Source organism: Maniola hyperantus, chromosome 9, assembly GCF_902806685.2.
Source record: "Maniola hyperantus chromosome 9, iAphHyp1.2, whole genome shotgun sequence".
Taxonomy (NCBI): domain Eukaryota; kingdom Metazoa; phylum Arthropoda; class Insecta; order Lepidoptera; family Nymphalidae; genus Maniola; species Maniola hyperantus.
The window spans coordinates 14,969,501-14,996,239 of record NC_048544.1 but is presented as its reverse complement, the minus strand read 5'-3'; the positions used below and the strand labels follow the sequence as shown (position 1 = coordinate 14,996,239).

The 26,739-nt window shown below is 37.8% G+C and overlaps 1 protein-coding gene and 1 long non-coding RNA gene across 2 annotated transcripts in view; both read right to left on the bottom strand.

Annotated features, from left to right (window-relative positions):
* Positions 1-292: 292 nt before the first annotated feature.
* Positions 293-26,739, bottom strand: part of LOC117985310 (nose resistant to fluoxetine protein 6-like) — a 31,307-nt gene continuing 4,860 nt past the window's right edge. The window contains exons 2-12 of the mRNA XM_069500963.1: positions 17,316-17,455; positions 15,631-15,937; positions 11,540-11,651; positions 6,515-6,602; positions 5,299-5,471; positions 4,305-4,490; positions 3,012-3,191; positions 2,190-2,340; positions 1,414-1,591; positions 1,102-1,244; positions 293-498 (exon numbers count right to left, since the gene is read on the bottom strand). Of these exons, the coding sequence (XP_069357064.1) occupies positions 391-498; positions 1,102-1,244; positions 1,414-1,591; positions 2,190-2,340; positions 3,012-3,191; positions 4,305-4,490; positions 5,299-5,471; positions 6,515-6,602; positions 11,540-11,651; positions 15,631-15,937; positions 17,316-17,455 (1,766 nt within the window). The 3' untranslated portion in view covers positions 293-390. The remainder of the gene's footprint in view (positions 499-1,101; positions 1,245-1,413; positions 1,592-2,189; positions 2,341-3,011; positions 3,192-4,304; positions 4,491-5,298; positions 5,472-6,514; positions 6,603-11,539; positions 11,652-15,630; positions 15,938-17,315; positions 17,456-26,739) is intronic.
* On the bottom strand, positions 7,117-8,766 carry LOC138402798 (uncharacterized). Its single transcript, XR_011237136.1, has 3 exons — positions 8,147-8,766; positions 7,869-8,018; positions 7,117-7,617 (listed from the first exon to the last, which is right to left on the bottom strand). It is a non-coding gene; the product is annotated as an uncharacterized lncRNA (long non-coding RNA).

Sequence of the window (26,739 nt, the reverse complement as noted above, 5' to 3'; positions counted from 1 at the left end):
TGGTAGTTTTTTTGAGGATGAAAGAGAATTTTTAAAAAAGAAAAAGTGTTTGAAATGCGAAGTAGCAATATCAATAACTATATAATTTAATATAAAATGAAATAAAAAAGGATACGGAAAAGTAAGTTAATTTTTAGGGTTAGTTTCGTAACCAGAATAACAATGACGAACAGTTTTTTGTACAATGAAGCAACGCTCTTAAATTAACAGATGTTAAAGTTCGTCTACGTCTGTTAAATTTTAACGAACGTATCTTACGAAGACCAATGGTTTGAAACAACCGGCCCTTAATCTCGATAAGTTCCACCAGAGCTCCAGAATATGCGTGTTATCTTTGACTCGCACTAAGTTCCGACCGGTCATAAAGTTTGGTGCGACTGTTGCTGGGTACTAGGCTAGCAGCGCTGTGAAGGAGCGCAGTATGGGCGACTCCACGAGCAACGTGACAGGCAGCGCCAACAGCGTCGTCCAAAATATCGTTCCCAACATGTCGCTACCCTGAAAGCGTACAAGATAAATATTTTAGTCCTCTTAGTTATGCTCATCATCTCAACTCGTCAACCTATCGCTGGCTCACTGAGCGTACTGCGCAAATCTCCCGTTAGAGTTAGAATGGTATTAAGCCATAATCTACCACGCTGATCCCAAAATTGCCTGCCGCTGACCGTATTGCGCACCGTGCATGGATCTCCTTTCAGAACGGGAAAAGTTTATAAGTGCGTATTGGCAGAACACTATCAAGAACTCTCCGATATACAGGTTTCCACTCGATGTTTTCCATCACCGTTTAAGCAAGTAACACTTAATTGCTGCGGGGATGCTCTGATACCTACCTATAGAAGAACAACCTCCCACCGGAAGACGGACGACATCAGACGAGTCGCAGGGAGCCGCTGGATTCAGGCGGCGCAAGACCGTGGCGTGTGGAAGTCCCTACAAGAGACCTATGTCCAGCAGTGGACGTCTATTGGTTGATGATGATGATAGAAGAACAAAAATAATTTTGCTTAGTAGGAGATCAGTCATTCGGGTATGTAGGTAGGTGTACCTTATAGGGATCGTCAGCTAACATAAAGGGCGTTGTCTCAATGCTGTACTCACAATAGACGTCACGGAGACTTCAGTGAGCGTCCGGCGTGTGCCGACGATGTACATGTTGACGATCCAGTGCAGCATCATGATGGACAGCGACATGCGGCCGATGGTGGCCCACCCTCGCCACGCCCACGCTCGACGGAGCCTGCCTGTGAAACAAGATTAGGGTTTTTAGCTACTAAAACCCCCTCAGTGCATATTGGGTGGCTCCGAAATCTCTTATGTATACAATATCAGTGCTCCCCTTGCGCAACTCCCCCTGGGGCTCATCTCAGGGAAAATTGCTCATCCACTCAAACCAGCGGGAAATACCCTTACCATCGATGTTATTGGCGATGCCGAGGAGCGTGAATGCTGCTAGCAGCGCGAAGGACGGTCGCTCGATGGCGACGTAGGCGGCGGTGGCCACGTGCGTCGTGTGCTCCAGGATCGCGTTGCCGGCCAGGATCCACGCCATGTACAGCGGCACAGTCATGTGGAACATCCACTCGAACCACTGGGAAATAAATATATTATCAACGTCAGTTCTTCTTTATGCTGAGTGTAAGGCTAAGCAAACTAAAACTGCTTTTTATGATCTCGTGCATAAAAATGGTGTATGGAATGTTCTATAGTGCCTAAGTCTAGCCTCCGATGCTCGTATGCTTTCCTGGTACTTTATTCACGTAAAAGGGTCTCTGACCTTGAACTTGCGCAGGGAGGAATATATTGATCTACATATTTGGCGTCCCGTTATATGACCTGGGACATTGTACCTGCGCAATGGGTGATTTTAGTATGTAGGTACGGCTAAAGCATGACCAGAAAAGGTGAAGTATGCGAGTGAGCTCACCCACAGGTCTCGGTCGTGTATCAGTGTTTCAATTCCTCGCAATCGAAGTGAAAAGTAGAGTGTATAACTCGGTCATAAAACCCATTTCATCCTCGACTAAATTATCTACCTTCGCCTTCGGCTCGCGTAGATGAACGTCTCGGATTAGTACAATCTACAGATAGACAGACAATTAGACTCTGTCAAAGTGCATTGTGTGTTAGAGATGTCAAAAGGGACGACAAAGGGCAAGGGAGGTTGGTAAAAAGAAACAATAGCCCACCTTGTGCTTGGAAATTTTATATCCCTGTTCCTGAAGGTCAAAGTGTACGTGTGCAGTGAGGAGACCCATAAAGCAAGCGGGCAGGCTGCCCCACGGAGCCGTGTAGAACTGCGAGAACGACGAGATGCCACGGAATGTCTGCCGGACGTTCCTGTGAAAGTTCCAATAACACATCTTCAAAAACTTAAACATCTTTTGGTCTCCCTAAATAATTCTTCTGCTTCTTCTTGTAATGCTATCTCCTACCGGAGGTTGGCAACCATTAAGACTTACTGGATATTGTTCACCGCTACCCTAAACAGTGACCTTGTACTCATGTTGAACCACTGGCGAGGGTTCTTAAGCCAGGATGTTCGTCTATGGCCAGGTCTACCTTTGTCTTTATCTTGCCCTGTATTGTAAGCTAAATAATTAGGTAAAGGAAATGAATGCGCATTCATCTGTATACGAATATACGAAATATATAATTATCGGCGGCAACCGATAGAGATCCACTGCCGGATATACGTCTCTTGTTCTGTGTTCCGGCGCGAAATCGTCATTCCATGGCAATGAGCTTGCATACCTTGGTAGCATCTTGGGACCCCAACGTCTATCAGTTCTTGGAACTATGTATCCCAACCATTGCCATTTCAGCTTTGCAACTTGTCGGGCTATGATGCTTACTCAGATTCTTCTACAGATCTCCTCATTTCTGATTTGATCCCGTACAGAAATTCAGAGGTTTGGTGGGACCCCTTGCAAGGGTTATCCAGGAGAGGCCAAATGCTCCTGCTGTTTTTCAGTGACCCTTTAATATATCAAAACTCAGTTTTAACTTACTCAGGCACCATGATGAAAAGCAGTGACTTCCACTCGTTCACATACGCGAGTGCAAAGTTCATGACACACGAGGCGATGAATAGTGTCGCCAGGATGGGGATCTGACGCTTCTTCTTCTGCATCAGGTACAGTGTCAGAACAGCAGCCACGATGTACAGTTGCATGTCTACCGCCAGGAACCTTTTAATTAATAAATAAGGTTAGTTAAATAAAAAAGTTGGTGACGGTTGATGGTGTGTGTGTGCAACATGCCCAACGAGTGTTGAAAGGATTCACAAATCTCAAGATCTTTTTTTAAAATCTTTCAAAGGTTGTTTCGCGCTTGCTTCGCTTGTACTAGGAAGAGATGGTTCTTTCGTCTTTGTTTGGTGACTGTTAATTTTCTGACATAGATCTGTAATGCTATGTCCGAAAATCGATATATATCTTTAAGTCCACCTAGATTTCACACATCTTTGAGAGCGTGACTTCTCCATCATGCTCTCAAAGATGTGTGTATTCTAGGTAAAGTTACCTCTCGCTAGAATACACCAGAAGTCTACGAAGGATACAAAACGTTAGTAAGATTGCGTTTTGTTCACCGCACCTCAACGTATGCGAAGTCTCAACTCGGGCCAATTAATTATTTAACTATTTAACTCATCCGGTCAGTAGCATACAGTGCTCGTCAGGGTAGAAGAACTTGCAAGAATAAGGAATGCGTCCAGAATTTCTTTTGATTGACGTCATTCAACACGTCTTGACGGCTAACTCCCAATGCAGCCCTTCTGGCTCTACCAAGCACTGTCAAAAGTGGACTTACCAGGTCGGCAGCATGCAGTGCTCGTCAGGGTAAATAAAGTTGTGCAAGAACAAGGCATGCGTCCAGAACTTCTTGCGATAGGTGTCGCTCTCAGCTCCGACGGTCAGCTGCGGCCCGTCTCACGTCTGTCACCACCATACACTATCAACACTAGACTCACGGGTCGGCAGCATGCAGTGCTTGTCAGGGTAAATAAAGTTGTGCAGGAACAAGGCATGCGTCCAGAACTTCTTGCGACAGGTGTCAATCTCAGCTCTGACGGTCAGCTCCCACTGCCGGCCGTCTCCCGTCTGTCACCACCACGCACTATCAACACTAGACTCACCAGGTCGGCAGCATGCAGTGCTCGTCAGGGTAAATGAAGTTGTGCAGGAACAAGGCATGCGTCCAGAACTTCTTGCGACAGGTGTCAATCTCAGCTCTGACGGTCAGCTCCCACTGCCGGCCGTCTCCCGTCTGTCACCACCACGCACTATCAACACTAGACTCACCAGGTCGGCAGCATGCAGTGCTCGTCAGGGTAAATGAAGTTGTGCAGGAACAAGGCATGCGCCCAGAACTTCTTGCGACAGGTGTCGCTCTCAGCTCCAACGGTCAACTCCCACTGCGGCCCGTCTCCCGTCTGTCGCCACCACGTCGCCGCGAAACCCACCAACAGCAGGTGTACTGGTATTATCCTGCAATACGCCATTATAATTTCTTATTAAGTACTAGCTGATGCCCGCGATTTCATACGCGTGGATTTAGGATTTAAAAATCTCGTGGGAAATCTATGGTTTTACGGGATAAAAATATATATAGCCTATGTCACTCTCCGGAGTCCGGATCTTAAACTATACCCATGCAAAATATCTCGTGGATCCGTTGCTCCGTTGCGACGTGATTGAAGGGCAAACCAACAAATTAACAAACCAACACACAAACACACTTTCGCATTTTTAATAGGGGTAGTGATTAGAAAATTGTAATCTACAGACTATTCCAAGAGTCTGCCAAGACTCTAATTACTTCAGTATAGTTAATGATATTGCTCCACTCTAATACATAAACACACATACAGATCATTTACACAAGGGCTCTGCCTGAAAATCAGCGCTATAATGGAGAGTGTTTCGAAGAGTTGTTTGATCTCATTCCACCCTCCTTTTTCTACAACCGCACCGCACGCCACTGCAATCAATTCCACCCTCGCCACCTGGGTTTCTGGAGCACTTCGACCACCCGTTGCGCCAGATCCTTTTTTCCACGCACATGCAAACTGTGGAATCAACTCCCTTCGGCGTTGTTCCCTTTAGATTACAACATGGGGTTATTCAAGGGGCGGACCAACACATTCCTGAAAGGCCGGCAACGCATCCGCGGTTCCTCTGGTGCTGCAAATGTTCATGGGCGGCGGTAATCACTTAACATCAGGTGACCCACCTGCTCGTTTGCTCGCAATCTCTATTTAAAAAAAGAGGTCATTGATTGGGCTAAAGATCTCACCTGGCAAGTCTGTGCAGGATGCACATGGGCAGTTGTGCCAACCCGAGCTGTTTCTGTGTGTTCTTGGAGTACAGCAGCATGCTGTACGCGAACAGGAAGTTGGATATGACGATGAAGAGCTGCGTCAGCGCAGAGCCGTTCCTGATCAACATGGTCGCTGACTGCTGCAGCACCTGGTAGTGGGGATGATGAATATGTCAAAAATAAATTATTTCTTAGGAACTATTAAATAGAGGGTCTTCCATAATTCGTAAAATCCATGTCCGCTCTCCAATGTTTATGACGTCACATCTATCTGTTTATTTCATACAAGCTCCCTTAGTAAGCGTTCGTTTTGTTTGATAAAAAGTCGCTGATTTGTCTAGTACCTAGTTATCATCACGCACAACAGACGGAAACGTTTAAGGTGACGCAGGACGCTCGACCAAAATTGGCAGCGCACGTGGGTAACATGTTTGCTTTTCACTTGACATTGTGGCTAATTCCTTTGTACACAATCCCTAAACTAAACTAAAATATCACGTCTAAATCTATTGCTATCCCTTTCATAATTTTGCTTGCGGAAAAGGAAAGCACTAGCTTTAGACCTGTTAATTTAGTTTAGTTTAGAGATTGTGTACTAGAGAATCGGCCCCATTGTATGAGAAAGGTGAGAGGCACGATGATTTTCATCGAAATCAAGCGCGTGAAAAGGGTTTAGGAAAAGTATTTTTGAGAAAAAACTACTGAATTTATGTTTGCAAAGTAAAGTTATTTCCACTAATGAATAAATAAACTATGTCTAACGATAATTTTTTTTAGAATTTTCGTATCCCTAATCTTATTTATTTACGCCCAAAGTTGTCATAAATTTAGTGTTAAAATAGGAATCTTTTGAGGCTCGTAACTTTTAAATCATAATTTTTTTCAATGTTTTATATATCAATGAACCTAGATAAAGACGAGATAAATCGATATAATTCTTAGTTTTGTGCGTACAATATCGAATATTGTTGTATTTTCCCTCCTACGTTTGTATGAAGAAAGCTCTGAAGTGAGTCCCCTTAAGTGCGGAAACCAGCCCAGAGCGAAGAAGAAGAAGTAGGCACCCGCACAAGAAGATAAATTAGGTAAAGATCACTCCCCGCACCCGTGGATTCCCCGCACGAACAATAGTGGGGCGCGTCTTCGTGGATTGAACTATCTATACCACCCGTTATCTCCATTAAAATATTACCTTTTCAAAGTATTCGGGGTTGTAGAGATGGACTTTGTACTGGATCTCTGCCGCGTGCGTCATGATCACCAGCGTCAGCAGCAGGACCCTGGAGACAAGACAAGAGTTGGTTACAACACACTGCAACTCTTGCAAATCAATCAATACTTTAAAAAACCGGCCAAGTGCGAGTCAAACTCATGCACTAAGGGTTCCGAACTCGGGTATTTTTTTCGACATTTTGCACGATAAATCAATAACTATTAGGTACTATGCATGCAAATAAGTAAAAATCTACATTCATAATTTTTATGGTATTGTTTTTACCTGGGCATTTTTCAAAAAAGTTGTCGGTAGCGTAATAGGAATTCCACATAAATAAAAATTTAGTTTTGCCTTAAAATGTAATTATATTGTAAATATATAGTATAAACTATATAAAAATAGTAAATTTTATTAAAAATAAATGTAATAATTGGAAATATTTTCATTTTTAACTTGATACCACCCAATTGAAGTTCCATTACGTCACTGACTTTTTATTGGATTTCCAGGGAAATAAAACAAGTTATACATTAATTATCTTTAATGTCGAAAAATTAACCAAATCAGCCTTCTAAAAATAATTAAAACCAAACATATAACATCAAATTGAACTGAAGTTTTTAACAAAAATGTTCTTTAACGCTACTTTTGGATGTTTTGTACTAAAGAATTTTGATAAAACACTGACTATTTTCTTATAAATCTTTTAATATTAAATTGTGACAAATAACTAATTATTTAATAACATTTCTAAACATTAAAATATTTATATATCTCTGACTTTATAGCCATTTCTCTAAAAATAAACCTTTATCAAAAATGGGACAGTGACGTATAGTGGAATACAAAATCGCGTTTAGGAAACATAAGGCATCGTGCATAATTGGTCAAAAAAGACAAAAAAATAGCATTACAAATCAAATATTATTATGTAGCTAATCATCGCAGTAATATTATAAAACGAGAAGTTTCGTTTGTTACAACCTGCAGCAAAAACTGCTGAACCGATTGACATCTCTTGATCCCGAATATCCCGCAGGAAAGAAATCTTTGCAAGTGAAATAGTGTAGGCTGGCTATCTAAGACGTAAATTAAATAATTATTATAACATATATTTTATAAAGTTTTTAAATTATAAAATTTAAAGAATATAATATACTGGCTGGTTCATTTGAGTGGGTCAGTAAGGAGAGGTCCTGGAACGGCTGTAGCTATGAGAAAACGTTTTTAGGAGACCATCCGTTATTTTTGAAATAATTAACGTCCGCAATATTTTTACAGCGGTTTATATAGCCTAACACACCCAATACATCATAGGTTAAAAACTTACCTCTATCTTTTTTATGTTGGTTTAAATGATGATGATGATGACAATCCAACTTCCTATGAAAACACCTTTATTGTTCCATTACGTTACTTTTCAATTCCATTCACGCGACTGTGGTTCACGGTAGCGTAATGGCGGTGACGTATACAACCCCTTAAAAATTCAAAATCAATATTACATATTAATAATCAAAGGTTAGACTGATTTAATTTTACTTTCCAAATAAAGAATAACAAATCTCTTTAATAACATACAAACACAAATGCGCAATCAAACCTTACCTATTAAAATCAGTATCGTTGGTGGAACAAATTTTTTGAACCAAGTCGAGGCAACCACTTCTGTTGCGTTTTTCTGGCGACTGCTTTTGTAAAATACAACATGGCGATTACCATAGACTAATAATGTTGCCAGTATTCCGAAAATATTTTGCAAATGGTGCAATTTTCATTCGAAGACCTCGAAAGGCCGGTAGCGTAAGCGGAAATTCCACTAACACCAATTTCACGGAACAGCAAATAAATTGTATTTTTTAAATAAAATTCTATCGTAATGTCTTTGTTTTAGGGCTTTAATTTGAAATTAGTATCATACTTAACTACCTCAGTGTTCAAATATTCATGAAATATTTTTGGACGGTATAATTTTTGACTCTAAACTTGACAAGGTGTTAGTGGGACATATGTCAGAAGGTACTTCCTCTCTTTTATTTTTTGGTATTTTATGTTTTTAAAACTCTTAAAAATGAATTAACATATTAAATTATAAAAGATTAAATATTAAACAATATTGGTAAGCATAGACAATAGCTTGTTTTTTTCATAAAGTTTGATCAAATTACCATCAAAGTGGCCGGACAACGACTTTTATAATGGGACAACTTTTTTGAAAAACGCCCACCTACACTTCAAGGAAATTTCTAAATAATTTTAAATAGGTTTAAAAAATTGTGGGAGGCTGCTGCGGTCATGTGCCTAGTGGGAGATTTCCTACCTATTCGATCGCGTAAAAGTTAACTACGATTTGTATATAATTGAAACAGCGCCATCTAGTGCCAAGTAGGAGAAACATAAATAGTGAATGCAAGTTTTTTACGTCCTCGGGACCGACTAATGTTTACCGACTCGCATTCGAAAGTGACAACGTGAGCGCACGTGATTGGTCGATTTAAGCATGAGGTGAGTGTGAGTTTCAAATTTGGACAACTTGCGAAGTAAATCGAGTAACCACGACGCTAATGCGATCGATAAGTTGTCACATAGATTTTTGCAGTGAGAGTAGGGTGAGAACTAATAATAAAGACATTTATTTTCATTTAAGCGGTGATAGCTTGGGGTGAAGATGATGGTCTCCTAGTTGGTGGGTTCGTGGTTCAATCCCGCGCATGCAACTCTTACTTTTCGGAGTTATATTTGCGTTTTAAGGAATTATAATAATATTATATCCCTTGCTTTAACGGTGAAGGAAAACCCGTACTTGTCAGATTTGCATTCTGCGAGAAGAACCGTACTCAGTAGTGGGTCGGCTATGGATTGATGATGATGATGATGATGATTTTCAATTAACTTTTGTGTGACCATGGCACTTAATTAAACTAATATTATAGGAGAACAGTAAAAAGTCTTGTGCAGTCAAAACTACTTTTTATTTACTTTTCTATGCTCTAAAATAATTTTAAAAATGTGTTCATAAACATACCTAATTAGTTTTCTAAATCACATATAGATGACGCTGTTGTCATTAACTTACAGTTTTGCTCAAAAAATTATTAAAATATCTTGTACGATGGTGCGAAAGCCTTCGTGTGCGAGTCCGACTCGCACTTGACCGGTTTTACCTACAAAGACGATGATTTCATCATAAACATAGACAGTAGATATAACCAGTTTAATTTTAATAGACAGCTGCTTCCATACAATCACTTCATAGAAATTTCATTCTAAATTTGGTTGGTTTATATCACGACGCCAACTTAACAAAAATAATAAACGCCATTCACGGTGAGTACACGCGTATGGGCTGGTTAGCTTCGGTGGTAACTCACACTCGCTTGCTCGCGATTCTCGATGCGTTTGAGGTTAGCTCGATTAACGCAGTAGTGAAGTCATTTGAATAATTTTGTGGAACTCCCACTCGTAGGCACAGAGCGTCACATGGTATAGTTATCTTACTTTGAAAATTGAAACACATTTTAATTTTTTTTCGTGATATAACCACATATTCACGGTTTTCGGATTTATTCTTTTATTTGTGCTATAATATAAGACCTACCTACCTACCAAATTTCATGGTTCTAGGTTAACGGGAAGTAGGTACCCTAAAGGTTTGTATAGAAGGGATCCTTTTTCCCTTTTGAGGTACGGAACCCCGAAAACTTAAAGTTTGTGTATTTCTGTATATCAGTAGATACGTCAATGTGTTGTATTTGCCTGAAATGAAAATCCGGCCAAATGTAAGTCGAAATAGCACACGAAGGATTCCGTACCATCGTACAAGCTAATCAACCTATGTACCTACTTTAAAAAATTATATGACGGCCATTTTGAAATTTTTATCATATTTTGTTATTATAGTGACTCTAGACTCTACCTATTACGGACTACGGTTCATAAGATACAGCCCGCTGACAGACGTACGGACAGATGGACAGATGCATGGACAGCCAGACAGACATACAGTGGAGGCTTAATAGGGTCCTATCGGCACCCTTCCGGGTACGGAACCCTGAATAAGTTGTTGGTATATTTAATTTATTTTAAATCCTTAATTAAGACCATGTTGCGGTACCTCTTCGTTGTTATTTTCATCCAAATTAATAATTCTTTTTTCTTGATGCTGCTATTAACTATATAATTATAATTATATTTATAATTAAGAATATATAATATATAATTAGGAAATAGTATAATTATTATATTTTTTTAGAACAATACTTTTTTCCGCTGTCGAGATTAATTTATTAGATCCATACTAATATTATAAATGCGAAAGTGTCTCTGTCTGTCTGTCTTGTTTTTATTTTATTTATTTATTATGTGTGTTTTAATTTTTAATTTATTTATTATAATGTCTGTTTGTCTGCTATCCTTTCACAGCTCATCCATTCGACCGATTTTGACGAAATTTGGTAAAGCGATAGTTTGCATCCCGGGGAAGGACATAGGTTACTTTTTAGGGTTCCGTACCTCAAAAGGAAAAACGGAACCCTTATAGGATCACTTTGTTGTCTGTCTGTCTGTCGGTCTGTCAAGAAACCTACAGGGTACTTCCCGTATAATCATGAAATATGGCAGGTAGGTAGGTCTTATGTCTGCTAAGACATTCGGGGGAAAATCTGAAAACCGTGAATTTGTGGTTACATCACACAAAAAAAAATTGTGGTCATGAACTAATAATTAGTATTTACAATGTTCGAAGTAAGTTAACTATATCAAGTGGGGTATCATATGAAAGGTCTTCACCTGTGCATTCTAAATCAGGTTTTTATTTATTTTTATGCATCATAGTTTTTGAATTATCGTGAAAAATGTCGAAAAAATACGACTGTAGTGAGGAACTCTCGTTGCGCGAGCCTGACTCGCACTTGACCGGTTTTATCCCGGAGGATCCCACGGGATTTTTAAAACCTAATTCATTCATCATTCATTATCATCTAGTAGGTATAATATAATGACCTGACTCCTTGTATAGGGCTAAGCGCGGACAGCCTCGGGTCCCCGTCTTCGTACGTGGCAGTGAGTCGCGCTAAATTCGACTGTATTGACCAGGCTTTTAGTAGCTTGCTTTCTGTGGAAGACAAACACACTTAATTGCGGTAGAATGACAGCTACAATGTCACGATCGCAATCACCTCTGATTGGTTGACGCTCGCTCACTATTGGCTGCAATGCATTGTTGCCACAAGAATAGCAGTAATTCAGCCAATCACAACAATTGAGATTGTAATAATGATTGATGTAGGTTTTACGAAATCGCCCTACCGGTGCGGGCGAGCACGGGTGACGTGTGGGTGTGCGGGGCGTCCCCCCGCCTTATACGCCTATTGCCATCTCGACCTGTCGCGTACTATACTTATGAAAACAAGAATCAGTAACGAGATTTTCGGTAGTTCCCGGTAAACAAGATTTCAAATCAGTCCGCTAATAATAATTCGGAGCAAGTTTTGTTTAAGATCAACTTATTAATTTATTTGCTGATGACATTTTACGTAAAATATTTTTGTTAAGAGAAGTTTCCCTAGTGCGCCATCCATAAAAACGTAGTTCTCATCTGAATACTAACCAGTCAAAATCCATCAAGTTTTTTGGACACTTTCTAGAAATGAAATTCTTTAGGAAACTACAGACTATTATTTTTTCCAGGTTTCCAGATTGTAAAAATGTGTAGGTACTGAGGCTGAGATCTATAAAGCGCACTTTGTCTTTGCTCAGACTTAAGATTGAGTTAAAACGAGACAGATTTATGTGAGAGATATACATCTGTCTCGTTTTAACTCTGTCTTAATTCTAAGCAAAGTCAGCTTAGTCACCCTTAGTTTCAAAGTTACGCAGGCTCAAAGATTTACATAGGTACAAATCCTTGAGCTTGTGCAACTTTGAAACTACAAAGGAGATGGACAAAAATTGTATAGACGCGTGCCCCAGAATGTACAGACATGATAATAATATATGTGCCATTTAAAAGTAAAAATCTTCTATTTTAAGAAAAAAAAGTCGCATGTTGTTTTGCAGTCGTGGCATTAAGTTTGTAATAGGCATAGTGCAGCCTGGGGCAAATTTTGTCCATCTCGTTTTCACGAAAATCTAGCAAACCACATAGATAGTCACAGATACACAAGACACAAATATTTATTTCAAGTTAGTACTATTTGGTTAGTACCTATTCAAATGAGGACCAAACTAAATACGTTTGTATGGAAAGCGTCGGGGGGCGCGCTGGGGAAACTTCTCTTAATAATTTAGACAGATGACATTTTGCGTAAAATATTTTTATTAACATACCTACCTAATATCTCATTAAAGTTTTATGAATAGAATAGAATATGTTTTATTACAAGTTATTACAAGTGCTTTTGAATCGTCAAGTAGTTTTAATTTACCATTTTATGATAAGTAGTTAATTATCATAAAATGGTAAATTAAACCAGCGTGTTCCTGGGAATCACGTTAGATGCAAAGCTTCAATGGAACGCCCATATATCAACACTTGCTGGTAAACTCAGCTCTGCTGCTTATGCTGTTAGAAAGATTCGACAGGTAACTGACGTGGAAACTGCAAAAATTGTGTATTTTGCCTATTTCCACAGTATTATGTCTTACGGAGTCTTGCTGTGGGGTAAAGCGGCAGATATTGGGAAAATATTCGTATTACAAAAAAGGGCAATACGTGCAATTTATAATTTAAAACCGCGCGATTCCCTACGAGAGATATTTAAGGAAATAGGTATTCTTACAGTAGCTTCCCAATATATTTACAATAATATAATTTTTGTACGACAAAACATTCACAGTTACAAAAAAATCAGTGATCTCCATGATAGGCAAACTAGAAACAGAAATAAGCTGGCTACTCCTGCGCTCCGCCTCTGGAAGGTGCGAAAGTCATTTGTGGGAATGAGTGTAATATTTTATAATAAAATTCCACAACCAATTTTAGACTTGCCTTTACACAAGTTTAAAAAATGTGTTAAAAGTATGCTCCTAAAAAAAGCATATTATACAGTCGCAGACTATGTAAACGATAAAAAAGCTTGGATTTGACTCGCTCCAGCAATGCACGGGGCTGCAATGGCTTGTATAGTACGGTATAATAACATTGTAAATTGAAAAATTAAAAAGAGCAACCGCCGAGTTTCTTGCTGGTTCTTCTCGGTAGGAACGGCATTCCGAACCAGTGGTAAATTAAAACTACCTGACTATTCATAAGCACTTTTAAAAAGTTTACATGAATAAAAAAACATTCTATTCTATTCTATTCTATTCTATTAATAAAATTTTCTTAATTATTTTAATACGTGTGTTATTCACAAAATTTATTATAAGATATAGGTAAGTAACTTGTTACTCCTTTACAAAATAAACAAATAATTTAATAAATTGTAAAATATGCAGTTTTTGTATAACACACAGATTTATGTACTCTTATTTAATAATTATTTTAAAACATTTTTTCGTAATTTCCCAATGTCAATGTCAATGCCCATTTACGAGCTCAGTGTCAATATATCTCTATATATAAAAATGAATCGCTGAATGTGTTGCTGACATCGATGTATAGCTGATCGCAAATCTCGAGAACAGCTGAACCGATTTCGCTAATTCTTTTTTTACAATATTCCTTGAAGTACGAGGATGGTTCTTACGGAGAGAAAAAATTAAAAAATTGCCTGAAAAAGAATCGACTGTTAGGCGGTACGAAGTTCGCCGGGGCAGCTAGTACAAACCTAATTACTGTTTGTTAAATTTATATAAAAACTTTAGGCTTTTTAAAGAAATCACTGAAATACTAAACCGGTCAAGTGCGTGTCGGGCCACACGCAGTGTAGGATTCCGTAGCTGCCCCTCACAATATACCTACTAATTAAGTACATCGAAATCGTTGCAATGCCACTGCCCCTATTCTGCCTTGCTAAAGGGGCTACGACTAAATTTTTTTTTAATGTTTTAAAATTAAAAAAAATTATATTATGTAAAAAGAAAAGCTGACTTACTGACTGAATGACTGATCAATCAACGCACAGCTCAAACTACGGATCGGGCTGAAATTTGGCATGCAGATAGCTATTATGGCGTAGGCATCCGCTTAGAAAGGATCTTTGACAATTCGACCCCTAGGGAGTAAAATGGGGGTTAGTACCTTGTGTAGTCCACGGGGACAAAGTCGCATGAGCTAGTAAAAACTATAAGAACAAACTCATCTCGCACGTACAAAATAAAAATCCTTTCCGCCTGGACTTAAAGGTCACACGTTGCTAGAGTAGCCTTGATAGTAAAACATATCAGTCTAGAAAGTTTTTTATTAATTCTCAGAATGTTTTATTTTATTACCTTATACTTACATAATTGCCCTTTTCATTCATTAAGAGGTTCTCAATTCGTCGGAATCTTTTTTTTTAAAGGCAATGTTCAATGTTCATACATCATGATAGTGTAATAGGACGTCCGCCTCCTAATTGGAGGTTGGGGGTTCGAACCCGGGCAAGCAAACTCAATTTGTAATTCAATTGCTTTAACGGTGAAGGAAAACGAAAAGGAATCGTGAGGAAACCTGCATGCCTAAGAGTTCTTCATAATGTTCTCAAGGATGTATGAAGCCTGCCAATCCGCACTTGACCAGCGTGATAGACTATGGCCAAAACCCTTCTCAATAGTGAGCCGGTGGTGGGTTGATCATGATGATGATCATAGTAGTATAAAAAATCATAAAGACTTACTGCCTTCACCACTCGTAGCCAAGTAATACAGCGTCCCGATCACATTGAAGAAGAGGATAACAGCAACTATGCCAAGCAGAATACGTTGGGGAATGTCCATTCCACGTTCTTTGACCCTCAGGTCTTCGTGAGTTTTGCAAGATATGCTCTGTAGTGACGCGTGGATACCAGGCGATAGAGCCTGCTGCTCGATACATCTGAGATATATAGGACCTACCTACCTGACCAATTTTATGATTCTAAGTCAACAGATAGACACAACGAAGTGATCTTATAATGGTTCCTTTGTTCTTTTTGACGTACGAAGCCCTAAAAAAATCATAAAACACTTACTGCCTTCACCACTCGTAGCCAAGTAATACAGCGTCCCGATCACATTGAAGAAGAGGATAACAGCAACTATGCCAAGCAGAATACGTTGGGGAAGGTCCATTCCACGTTCTTTGACCCTCAGGTCTTCGTGAGTTTTGCAAGATATGCTCTGTAGTGACGCGTGGATACCAGGCGATAGGGCCTGCTGCTCGATACATCGCTCGAAGCGAAGAGTTCTGTTCGCCTCCTTGGAAGGACAGCGTGAAGATAGGCAGTAGCCCCGATGGACTAACGTTCGATCGAAGTTCTGGGAGTCTGATGAGTAGTCCTAGACAAAAAAATGATAAGTTTTAATTTAAATTTAATTTAAAACAACTTTATTGTTACCAAAAGTACAGAGAGTAAGAATACAGGATAACTCTTAAAAAACAAAAGGCGACCTTATCACTAAAGTGATCTCTTGGAACTGTAAGACGGGGAGTTTTATGTTTGTTAAAGCATTAAAGCAGCATTTTTTTTGTAAATCCCGTGGAAACTCTTTGATTTTCCGGGATAAAAAGTAGCCTATGTCACTAGGTCTTTATCTATACCAATGCATAAATTCACGTCGATCCGTTGCTTCGTTGCGACGTGATTGAAGAACAAACCAGCAAACAAACACACTTTCGTATTTATATGATATGGGTATTATTATGGGTAGTGATAGATTAAGTATAATATCTCTTTATTTTTTGATAATTCTTAAATATCAATTTATTATACTTATGGTATTATTAGTAGACTGGACCGACGAAATAAAAAGGCTGGCGGGAAGTGGCTAGATGAGGAAGGCTGAGGACCGGGTGTGGTGGCGCTCTTTAGGGAAGGCCTATGTCCAACAGTGGACATCCACAGGCTGATGATGATGATGATGCTGATGCTGATGCTGGTGATGATGATGATGATGATGATGATGATGATGATGATGATGATGATGATGATGATGATGATGATGATGATGATGATGATGATGATGATGATGATGATGATGATGACGATGATGACGATGATGACGATGACGACGATGACGATGATGACGATGATGACGATGATGACGATGATGACGATGATGACGATGATGACGATGATGACGATGATGACGATGATGACGATGATGATGATGATGATGATGATGATGATGATGATGATGATGATGATGATGATGATGATGATGATGATGATGATGATGATGATGATGATGATGATAATAATAATAATAAATAATTTATTTATTTAGGAAGAATATGTACATTTTACAATAAGTTTAGGTGTAATCATAAACTTTAAATCATAAGTTTTTCCGTACACCAATGCCGTCGACAGTAGATAGGTACACGTAGCACATTAATTTAATGGTATAATACTTAAAGCTAAATAACAATACTTACTTATATAAACTAACAACATTGAACTAAATGTAGGTTATTTTAAACTAAATATACTTAGTAGGTAAAAACACAATCATTAAATTTATAGATAAATGTAGGTAGGTAAGAAAAAGTTCGTTATTTATATCACAGCGGAATAGTAACGTAATAATGATGATGATGAATCACATAATGATGATGATGATGATGATGATGATGATGATTATTAGTAGACAAGCTGATAAGCTGATTCCGGGATTAAAAGTAGTAGGGATAAAACTAGGGATAAAATAAAAATACCTTAATAAAGTTGAATGCCGCGTTGGGTTTGTCCGCGGACATGCGAACTGTCCCCATGCAGTAGAGGCCATCCCGAGGTCCCAAGCATCGCTCATAGTTGTCCAGGTGAAACAGCCTTGGCAGCCGAATCTGGTCGTCTTCTGCAAGAAAATAACGATGTATTTAGTAATGACCTGATACAGAAGCGGCCAACTCGAAATTACCAACCGCCGCTACGCGCGCCACCGTCAGGAATTTCACCCTCACCACCTGGGTGTCTGGTGCACTTCGACCGTCCGCTGTGCCAGATCCTTCTTTCCCCGCACATGCAAACTGTGGAACCGACTCCCATCGGTGGTGTTCCCACTAGATTACAACATGGGGTTATTTAAGGAGCGGACCAACAAATTCCTGAAAGGCCGGCAACGTATCGGCAGTTCCTCTGGTGCTGCAAATGTTCATGGGCGGCGGTAATCACTTAACATAAGGTGACCCGCCTGCTCGTTTGCTCTCTATCTCTATTAAAAAAAAAAACATCGCTCATAATTATCCAGGTGAAACAACCTAGAGCGAGTCAATCGTATTTTTTCGACATTTTATTTATTTATTTATTTTATTATAAAGGCACACAAAACAGGTTTCAGCTATAAATGGTCCAAATAATAAAAAAAAAAACAATAGATTAAGATCTAAGCGGTAACCCTAAATATGTGTACACAACAATTCTTAAATAAATATATGCACTAACTAACTGATAAGATACAATTTATTAAAACACAGAAAAAAGAAATACAAGAAAATTAACTATGAAAAATATACTTAAAGTGGAGAAGATGCAAAATGTTGATTAATATGTTTTTTAAATGTGTTCAAATTATTATTAAAAATGTCAATATTTTGCAAGATAACTCGTAAAAACTAATGTATTTTTTGTTGTAGATAAGGATTTTTGAAATAACAACATTAGTGCGTATAACCTTTACTCACGGTTGAAGTAAAACTTCTTTGATGTTGTAATAGATAACAATTATTACGACTCAATTAAAAATAATTACCTAATTAATAAGTTAGGTACAAAAGAGAATTGGGTAGTTTTGAAAACGAAACGCATTAAGTATTAAAAAGAGCTTTTAATCTATGACACTAGGTAATTACTTGGACTTTAAAAGATGGTGGCCTCAAAACAGCTATTCTGTTTGGCGACTATTTTAAATACGGACGGAAGTTTGCGCTTGTTCCGTCAGAAAAAAGATTTTATATGTTAGTTTATCAAGTCTAGTCTAAAGAATTACTTCAATAAATTACCTATTTAAAAAGCTTTAATAAATAGCATATTTTAATGTAGATAAGGGGTACAAACCCACGATTAATTTGATGTTTTTATTTGTCGATATTTCAACCCAATTGCACATTGCAATGCGACATCGAAAGTTAATTGTGACGTTGTGGGTGTATTTTGCCGGACAGCTCGTGCAGTTCCAGCGAAAGAAACAAGAAAAAGGGTAGTTTGCTATTGCCCTTGACAGCTAGAACTTCATCTCTCGCAGCACCGCAGTCCCGTCGTAACCACAACCCGTGCAGTTGGCTTGAAATATCGACAAATAAAAACATCATATTAATCTTAGTATGTACCTACCCGTTATCTTCATTAAAATATGTCGTTAAACCACGAAATAAGCTTAAAATCATTAGTTTAATAAATAGTATATATGTGGTTTAGGCTTTAAGAATTATTTAATACTGTATTTGACAACTAGTCAAATCAATATCTTTTTATCAAACGTCAAAACGCGCGCTTAGTACCTAGGCGAGATTCTATGGAATACCGGTGTGTGACGTCACAATCATTTGACGTGCTTTTTTTAGTTTAATCGATAATTTAAAATGGTTATTACACTTAAAACCAACAAAGGACGTAGATTTTACATGTTTTGGAAGACCTTCTATTTAATAATCACTGAGATTTTTTTTTTTTTGATGTAGTCAAATACCCAATTGATCTAGTTGATAGATCAATTTAGATGAAGAATTTTAACTTCCTTATTTGTGATACACTTTAAACTAATAAAGTCGATTGCTAACGTTGTTTTGATTAATGAGATTATAACCAAAAAGTCCACAGTTTAATTGATTAAGAATAGGAAACTAAAAAAAACTGGTTAATAATTATAAATAATTATACTTTAAACAAGTATTGATTTAATTCAATCATACGCATAACATGAGCATTATAAAAATATACTTAATAATAGTTCCCTGGTAGTTATGATAATATAAATCTGTTGACACCATTAATTACTTATGTTAAACAAATTGAGGATTGTCTAGCCAAAAGATACTTAATACTGCCATGATAAATCATTTTTACAAAAATGCCGAAACCTGTAATAAGAAGTTAGAAGTTTAGAACACGTCATAGTTTAAACGAAAATTTTGCCTTTTGAACCAAATCGCTTTTTAAAGGGGCTTTCTGAACTAGAAATATGGGCTTTTGACAAATAATGATTGATTAAATTTTCTTTGAGTAGGTACCTAACTAGTACCTACCTATATTTTTTTTTTTGATTCTGATAAAAATTAGATCGAGAAAAGGTACGTATCAAACTGAAGAAAGAAGGCTTGATACGTATCAATCAATCAATCATATTTTATTTGCTATAAATGCAGGTTGACAAAGTATAACATGGGTACTATTCGCTGCTGTTATTAATGCAGAAATCTCAGTGTTATTATTTCACTTTGACAAATCCAATATGGTGGATATCTAACATAAACAAAACTTAGCTAAGATATTTTTTAATAAATCCATCGAGTTTGGTACCAAACTGACAGGTTTCATAGAAAATTATGATAGGGTTATGAAAAAAACAAAAACAATATCATCATCATCATCATCAACCAATAGACGTCCACTGCTGGACATAGGTCTCTTGTAGGGACTTCCACACGCCACGGTCTTGCGCTGCCTGGATCCAGCGGCTCCCTGCGACTCGTCTGATGTCGTCCGTCCACCTAGTGGGGGGTCTTCCAACGCTGCGTCTTCCGGTGCGAGGTCGCCATTCCAGCACCTTGGGACCCCAACGTCTATCGGTTGTACGAACTATGTGCCCTGCCCATTGCCACTTCAACTTCGCAACCCGGTGAGCTATGTCGGTTACTCTAGTAATTCTCCTACGGATCTCCTCATTCCTGATTTGATCACGTAGAGAAACTCCAAGCATAGCTCTCTCCATCGCCCGCTGAGTGACTCTCAGCTTTCTTATGAGGCCCATAGTTAGCGACCATGTTTCGGCTCCATATTATGTCATCACTGGCAACACGCACTGTTCGAAGACTTATTGGTCTTCAATAAAAATATATACCTACTTAATCCGTTCTTAAGCGTTCGTCCGTCCTAATATAATATTTTAGGTGTATCCTAGTATATTGGGGCCGATTTTCTTGTACACAATCTCTAAACTAAACTAAATTAACAGGTCTAAATCTATAGTGCTATCTTTTTCCGCAAGCATCATTATGAAAAGGATAGCAATAGATTTAGACGTGCCATTTTAGTTTAGTTTAGAGATTGTGTACAACGGAATTAGCCACAATTATCTCTTACTCAAAAGCTTGTTCCTATATATTTTGGGTCCAAGCTAATTTTGCCGCCACCGGTTTTGCGAATACTTGCTCACAAAGCGAGCAGCAATAATGGTCCCACGTTAAAAACCTGTTATCTATATTACAATATTATATACATGCAAATTATATTAAAAAATATTCCACATAGGTATATATTTTCAAATTCCGGTTCTATTTAAATTTTTTGTAAACAATTATCGGTACAGCCGTACCGCCCAAAAACGTTCCGTTACAATCTACTTTGGGTGGCAATGATTTATGATTATCGAATATATTATTAGGTTATCACACAATCATTTAAATTCCCCTTTTTTATAAAAGAACTAGCTTATGCCCGCAACTTCGTCCGCTTGGACTACACAAATTTCAAACCCCAATTTTACCCCTTTTACCACTCATCCGTGAAATCATGGATTCCGTAAAAATACGAATCGAATGAGTATGTATTTGTATGATGGCCACTTCAAAGAATCACGGACACGAACCGAATACGGATAGGTAAAATAAGCGTAAAATTTTCAAAAATCAGATTCTTAGTGGATTTTTACGTCATTATAGCTATCTGCGTGCCAAATTACAGACCGATCCGTCCAGTAGTTTGAGCTGTGCGTTGATAAATCAGTCAGTCACAGTCAGTCACCATGTCTTTTATTTATCCATCCCATCACCGGCTTACTACAGAGCGCGGGTCTCCTCTCAGAGTGAAAAGGGTTTTTGCCATAGTCTACCACGCTGGCCTTGTGCGGATTGGTAGACTTCACACACCTTTGAGAACATTATGGAGAACTCTCAGGCATGCAGGTTTCCTCACGATGCTTTCCTTCGCCGTTAAAGCAAATGATATTTAATTAATCAAAACGCACATAACTCCGAAAAGTTAGAGGTGTCACATCAAAAGGGTGACCGATCAATTGACAAAAAACAAATGACAAAGTTTCATTTCCCAAACAAATTTTGCCAAAATTATGAATCGTTTTATGATCGTTATAAAACTTATGTTTCTACAAATAATTCACTTGATAAAACAAATTACCAGACAAATTGTTATTTCATAAAATATCATTTGACAAACAATTGATTTCTTTAATCGTGTTAATTAGTAAAACAACATATCGCACTTTTTTTTTGATAAAATGAATTGTTTGATAAAATTAACTGTTTGATAAATACTTTAAGAATTCACCAAATCTTTTATATGTCGACCGGGCCAACGGAAGAGACCGCTTACTATAATGGGGGGTCTCTTTCCACCCAGAAAAAAGGAGCTCCGTCGACGGGCCCCGGTCGACGAGAAGAGACCACCACTATGGTGGGGGGTCTCTCTCATCCCCCCCGCTCCCACCATCAAGAGCGAGCGAAGCGAGCTCGGGACTTGGGGCACTCCGACTCGGAACGGTTAGGTTAGAAGGGGATGGCGGGGTCTGTAAGACCCCGCCATCCCTTTCGTGGGTTATTTCTTTTTTTACCACCCAGAAAAAATTATTTGGTGAAATAATAAATTTTTAAATGATATTTTAACATTCAGCAAATTTGCAAAGTAAAACATTTGTGAATAGAATATTTGTCAAATGATCTTTTGTAAAATGATATGTTTGCGGTATACGACGTTTGTGATTTGATTAGTTTTTCAAAAGTTTTTGGTGAACTGATAATTTGTCATACGTTTTTTGTCATTCATTAGTGAACCCATCAAAAGACACATCTTTGTTTATATCAAGACAAAAGCATGTCTACGAAGGCGCATAGGTAAATTGCTCTTCATCGATAATTATTTATTATGAAACACCATTGTTCATCTACGCTTCCCAGTTACATCATGACCGTGGTAATGATCTTGTGACATGCTACTAGTGAGCTGACAAAATACTAGAGCATAATTTATACAAACGGAAAACCTGACTGACTGACTGATTCACTGATCTATCAACGCACAGCTCGAACTATTGGACGGATCGGGCATGCAGATTGCTATTATGACGTAGAGTCGTAGACATCCGCTAAGAAAGGATTTGTGAAAATTCAACCACTAAGGGGGTGAAATAGGGGTTTGAATTTTCCACGCGGACGAAGCCAAACCATGAATATAAGAAAAAACACGTTTATTATTGTTTTGCGGTAAGTTTATAATTTATAGGTAACACGGATATTATTAAAAGCTGGTAAAGATTGCGAGTGGGCTTTGATTTCAGATGGAACCTTGACTTGCAATGCTGTTAAGTTGAATGAACTTCATATAAGGAAACAAAAAATGGCATACATGGCTTGTATTATATGATTTTAATTGTACGCGGCAGTAAATAGTTTACATCGCCCTTTAGAAGGAGATAGCGGATTTATAGAGCATTGTCTCTGTCGTTGAGACCGACAAAACGTCATATAATAATAATAATAAAAACCTTTTTACAAATAGGTATAAACAGGTAGGGTGCCGTAGTCCCTGGGGAACCAAGGAGCCGACCAGTGTCCATGCTCCTTGGTTCCCCAAGACCCACGCACCCACTTCTTAAAACTAGCTTACTGTCTATCTTGGCCGAACGGGCCGCTGCCTCAGCTTATTGCTGCAGCCGGTCGACTGCAGCGCTGATTTTCGGGCATGGCCCCCAGTGATATCACGGGCCGATCGGGAGCGCGAACATCCCGTGCCTATGACATATCGACACATGCCGAGTTACTTGCTGGTGCTCTTTTGGTAGTAGGTAAAGCAATTCAACCCAATACATATATCTAGGCTTTAACGAATCAGATCTGTATCTATTTAATCTATTCTATTGAATCTTTACATTAATATCTAATATGTCTTTCTATCTAACTACTTAACTATCTATTTATCTTTCTACCTATCTATATAACTAATCCATCGAACTACATGTATAATAAAATTATCCACTATCTATTTGGGTGGTTATCTGAAATTTGGTTAACTTGGTGTTAGCATCAATTTTCACAAAATTATAATAAAAATATCCAATATTTGAAACTACTAAGCGATGTTATAAAGTCCATTTAGTTCGGTCACTCATTTTGATATATATCATAATAATCTTTATTTCCCAAAATTGACATTTCTTACTCCAAATATCAGGCCCTAGCCATGTAAGATCTCCCGAATTTAGTGTTCATTTCAATGTAATTATAATTCTATAAGAATAATTTGATCAAACTCTATTGAAATTCGTTTACTATTACATTACTAACATAGTCATTTCGATTTAATTATTTATAACAATATTTTTCATCACATTATTTCAAGTCAAAAAGTGTAAGCGATAAAAAATATCAGGCCCTAGTCATTTACGAAATTCAAAAATACGCGGCATCCAAGCATATGGCTTTTAAATAACTCACTGAATACGATAGCATCGGTGTGAAGTTAGTAGCAAACACGACTCAAGCCGCGGCAGCCATTTTATTATTAGTGCGGTCGCCGACTTTGCTGTGGAAATACGTGCTGTGCCAGTCAAACTCTCAGGCCCTAGGTAAGTCGTTTTAAAGATAGTTAATTACTAATTGATCTCATTACTTATTGTAAATATGAGTTTGGTCTGCCTTGTTATTTTGACCGCCTAAATGGTTTTGATTTTGGTTTTAAATAATAGGTTTCATTTGATTTTGTTTCGTTTCGTCAGTCCCTAGACCGTCAGGCCCTAGTCGTAATAGTGACTAGGGCCTGACGCCACATCTAGGGACTGATGGTCGTACTGTGTGATGCATGGTTTTGAACATAATACCAATGTATTTGTTGTAGAATATGGCACCTAGAAAGAAAAAACCATCGTCTAAAGAGGAAATGGCAAAAAAAATGTCTGAACAGGCAAAGAGGCGACTGGAAAAAATTAAAAATGACCCTGTTTTGCTGGCAGAGTACAAAGAAAAGGAACGCCTAAAATATCTAAAAAAAAAGGATAAAGGACAACGGAAATGTGAAAAGACATGACTCCGCGTGAGTACAGAAAGGCAAGAAAAAACTGGGTAGCAGCCTACTCATCTGATTTTAGAAAAAAACAAAAGATTCGTGAAAATACAGATGAATACGTGGACCAAAATACGCCGCCATCATCGGAAGATGAAATTATTCCTGAGGTTCCTTTATTAAATAATGAAAGAGAAGCTGAAGCTAGAAGGAGGAGTATAGTTCAACAGAAAAAAAGAAATAGTATACTGAAGAGGAAGGACTTACTCATTGAAAATTTAAAGAAAAAACGTGTCAGCGAACAACAAAGAAACAGAAGACTGAAACATAGAATGATAAAAATATACAGATCACTGTTATAGAAAAAGTTAACAAAATGATTAAGGAACATGAGAAAGAACAGAAACCCTAATAAACTTGTCTTGAAGTCACTAAGTTGCTTCTGTGATAGTGATGTGTCGTAGCTTTAGTTTTAAGTTTGCGTAATAATTATCACCACTATATCTTACAAATCTAACAACATACCAGACCATCAATAAGAGTAATTTATTACCTATTTTGAATAAATCATTTGACTTTTGATAATGTTGGTTGTAATCATTATAACTTGGGGACTATAACGTACCAAACTAATACACAGCTGCTTCAAGTTTCAGATATTTTCACGTATTCTGAAGGTGATACGCCGTTAGCAAGTATGAGCCACATTGCGCAAGAAAAACGCAACGAGCTATGGTAGTGGAGATTATGTTCTAGTTAAGTTAATAGTGAGGGGAAAAGAATACCGATACGCCGCAATTTGCTCAAAATATGATGACGAAGATGGAGAACTGACAATTACATTCCTTAAAGTTTGCAATGAAGATGGCACAGAATTTAAAATAAATGATCATGATATCGCCGACGTGCCTTACGAAGACGTTATAGAAAAACTGCCAGTTCCTAATCTAATCGTCAAGAGAAATACAGTATTTTACAAATTTAAAAACCCGTGAATGTTTACGAGAAGTGAAAAAAATAGTCATAAAACTAAATACGAGGTACTAGGTAGTTGAAGTTTGAAATATTTGTGATCCTGTAATAATTAATGAAAGTCTGAATATTGTGTTCAAATTATAATTTAGTTACTCAGAAGTTTAAAGGGCTGATTATTTAAAATAATTGTTAATTACTAGAAGACTATTAGTTTGTAAGTAAATTCAAAGTACAATTTGATTTTTAAGAAATATTGATACATTATTTTCATGTGCATAATTAATAAAATGTGATGATTATAGTTCTTAAATATGGTGATTATAGTTCATAAAATTTGTGAACTTAAGAGATAATTTGTTGTTTCAGTTGATTTTGCAATAAAAATGTGATTTGACATAATAACCGTGTTTGGCGTCAGTCCCCATCACGTCTCGTCAGTCCCTAGAACACCGATTTTAAAAAATCATTAATTTCTCTAAAAATATCAAGTAAAGTGACTGGCCCTTTTAGTTGCAGCAAAGTAGATGTTATACCCTCAGCATAGAATATAAACTGTTCTGATTTTTAACTAAAAACACCAATTTCAAAATTACATCAGAAGTTAACCAAATTTCAGATAACCACCCATTTATAAGTAGCTTAGCGTTGTCCTGTAAAATTTGATTAAATTAGACGTCCAAAAATGCTGTCTTACTCTTACAATTGTTTTTGTATTTCTAGTTATTTTTTTTATAATTTGTTTAAATATAGGTATGAGTGACAGAGACAACGCTCTACAAAGCCGAAATGTCACTCTAAAGGCCGATGTACATTATTTTCAGCCGCATATTGTACAATTTTTTTTGTGTCTTATTAATAACTAGCGACCCGCCTCGGATTTGCACGGGTAGTTTTCGTAGGGATTCCTGATTAAAAAAAAAAAGTCACTCAGGAATA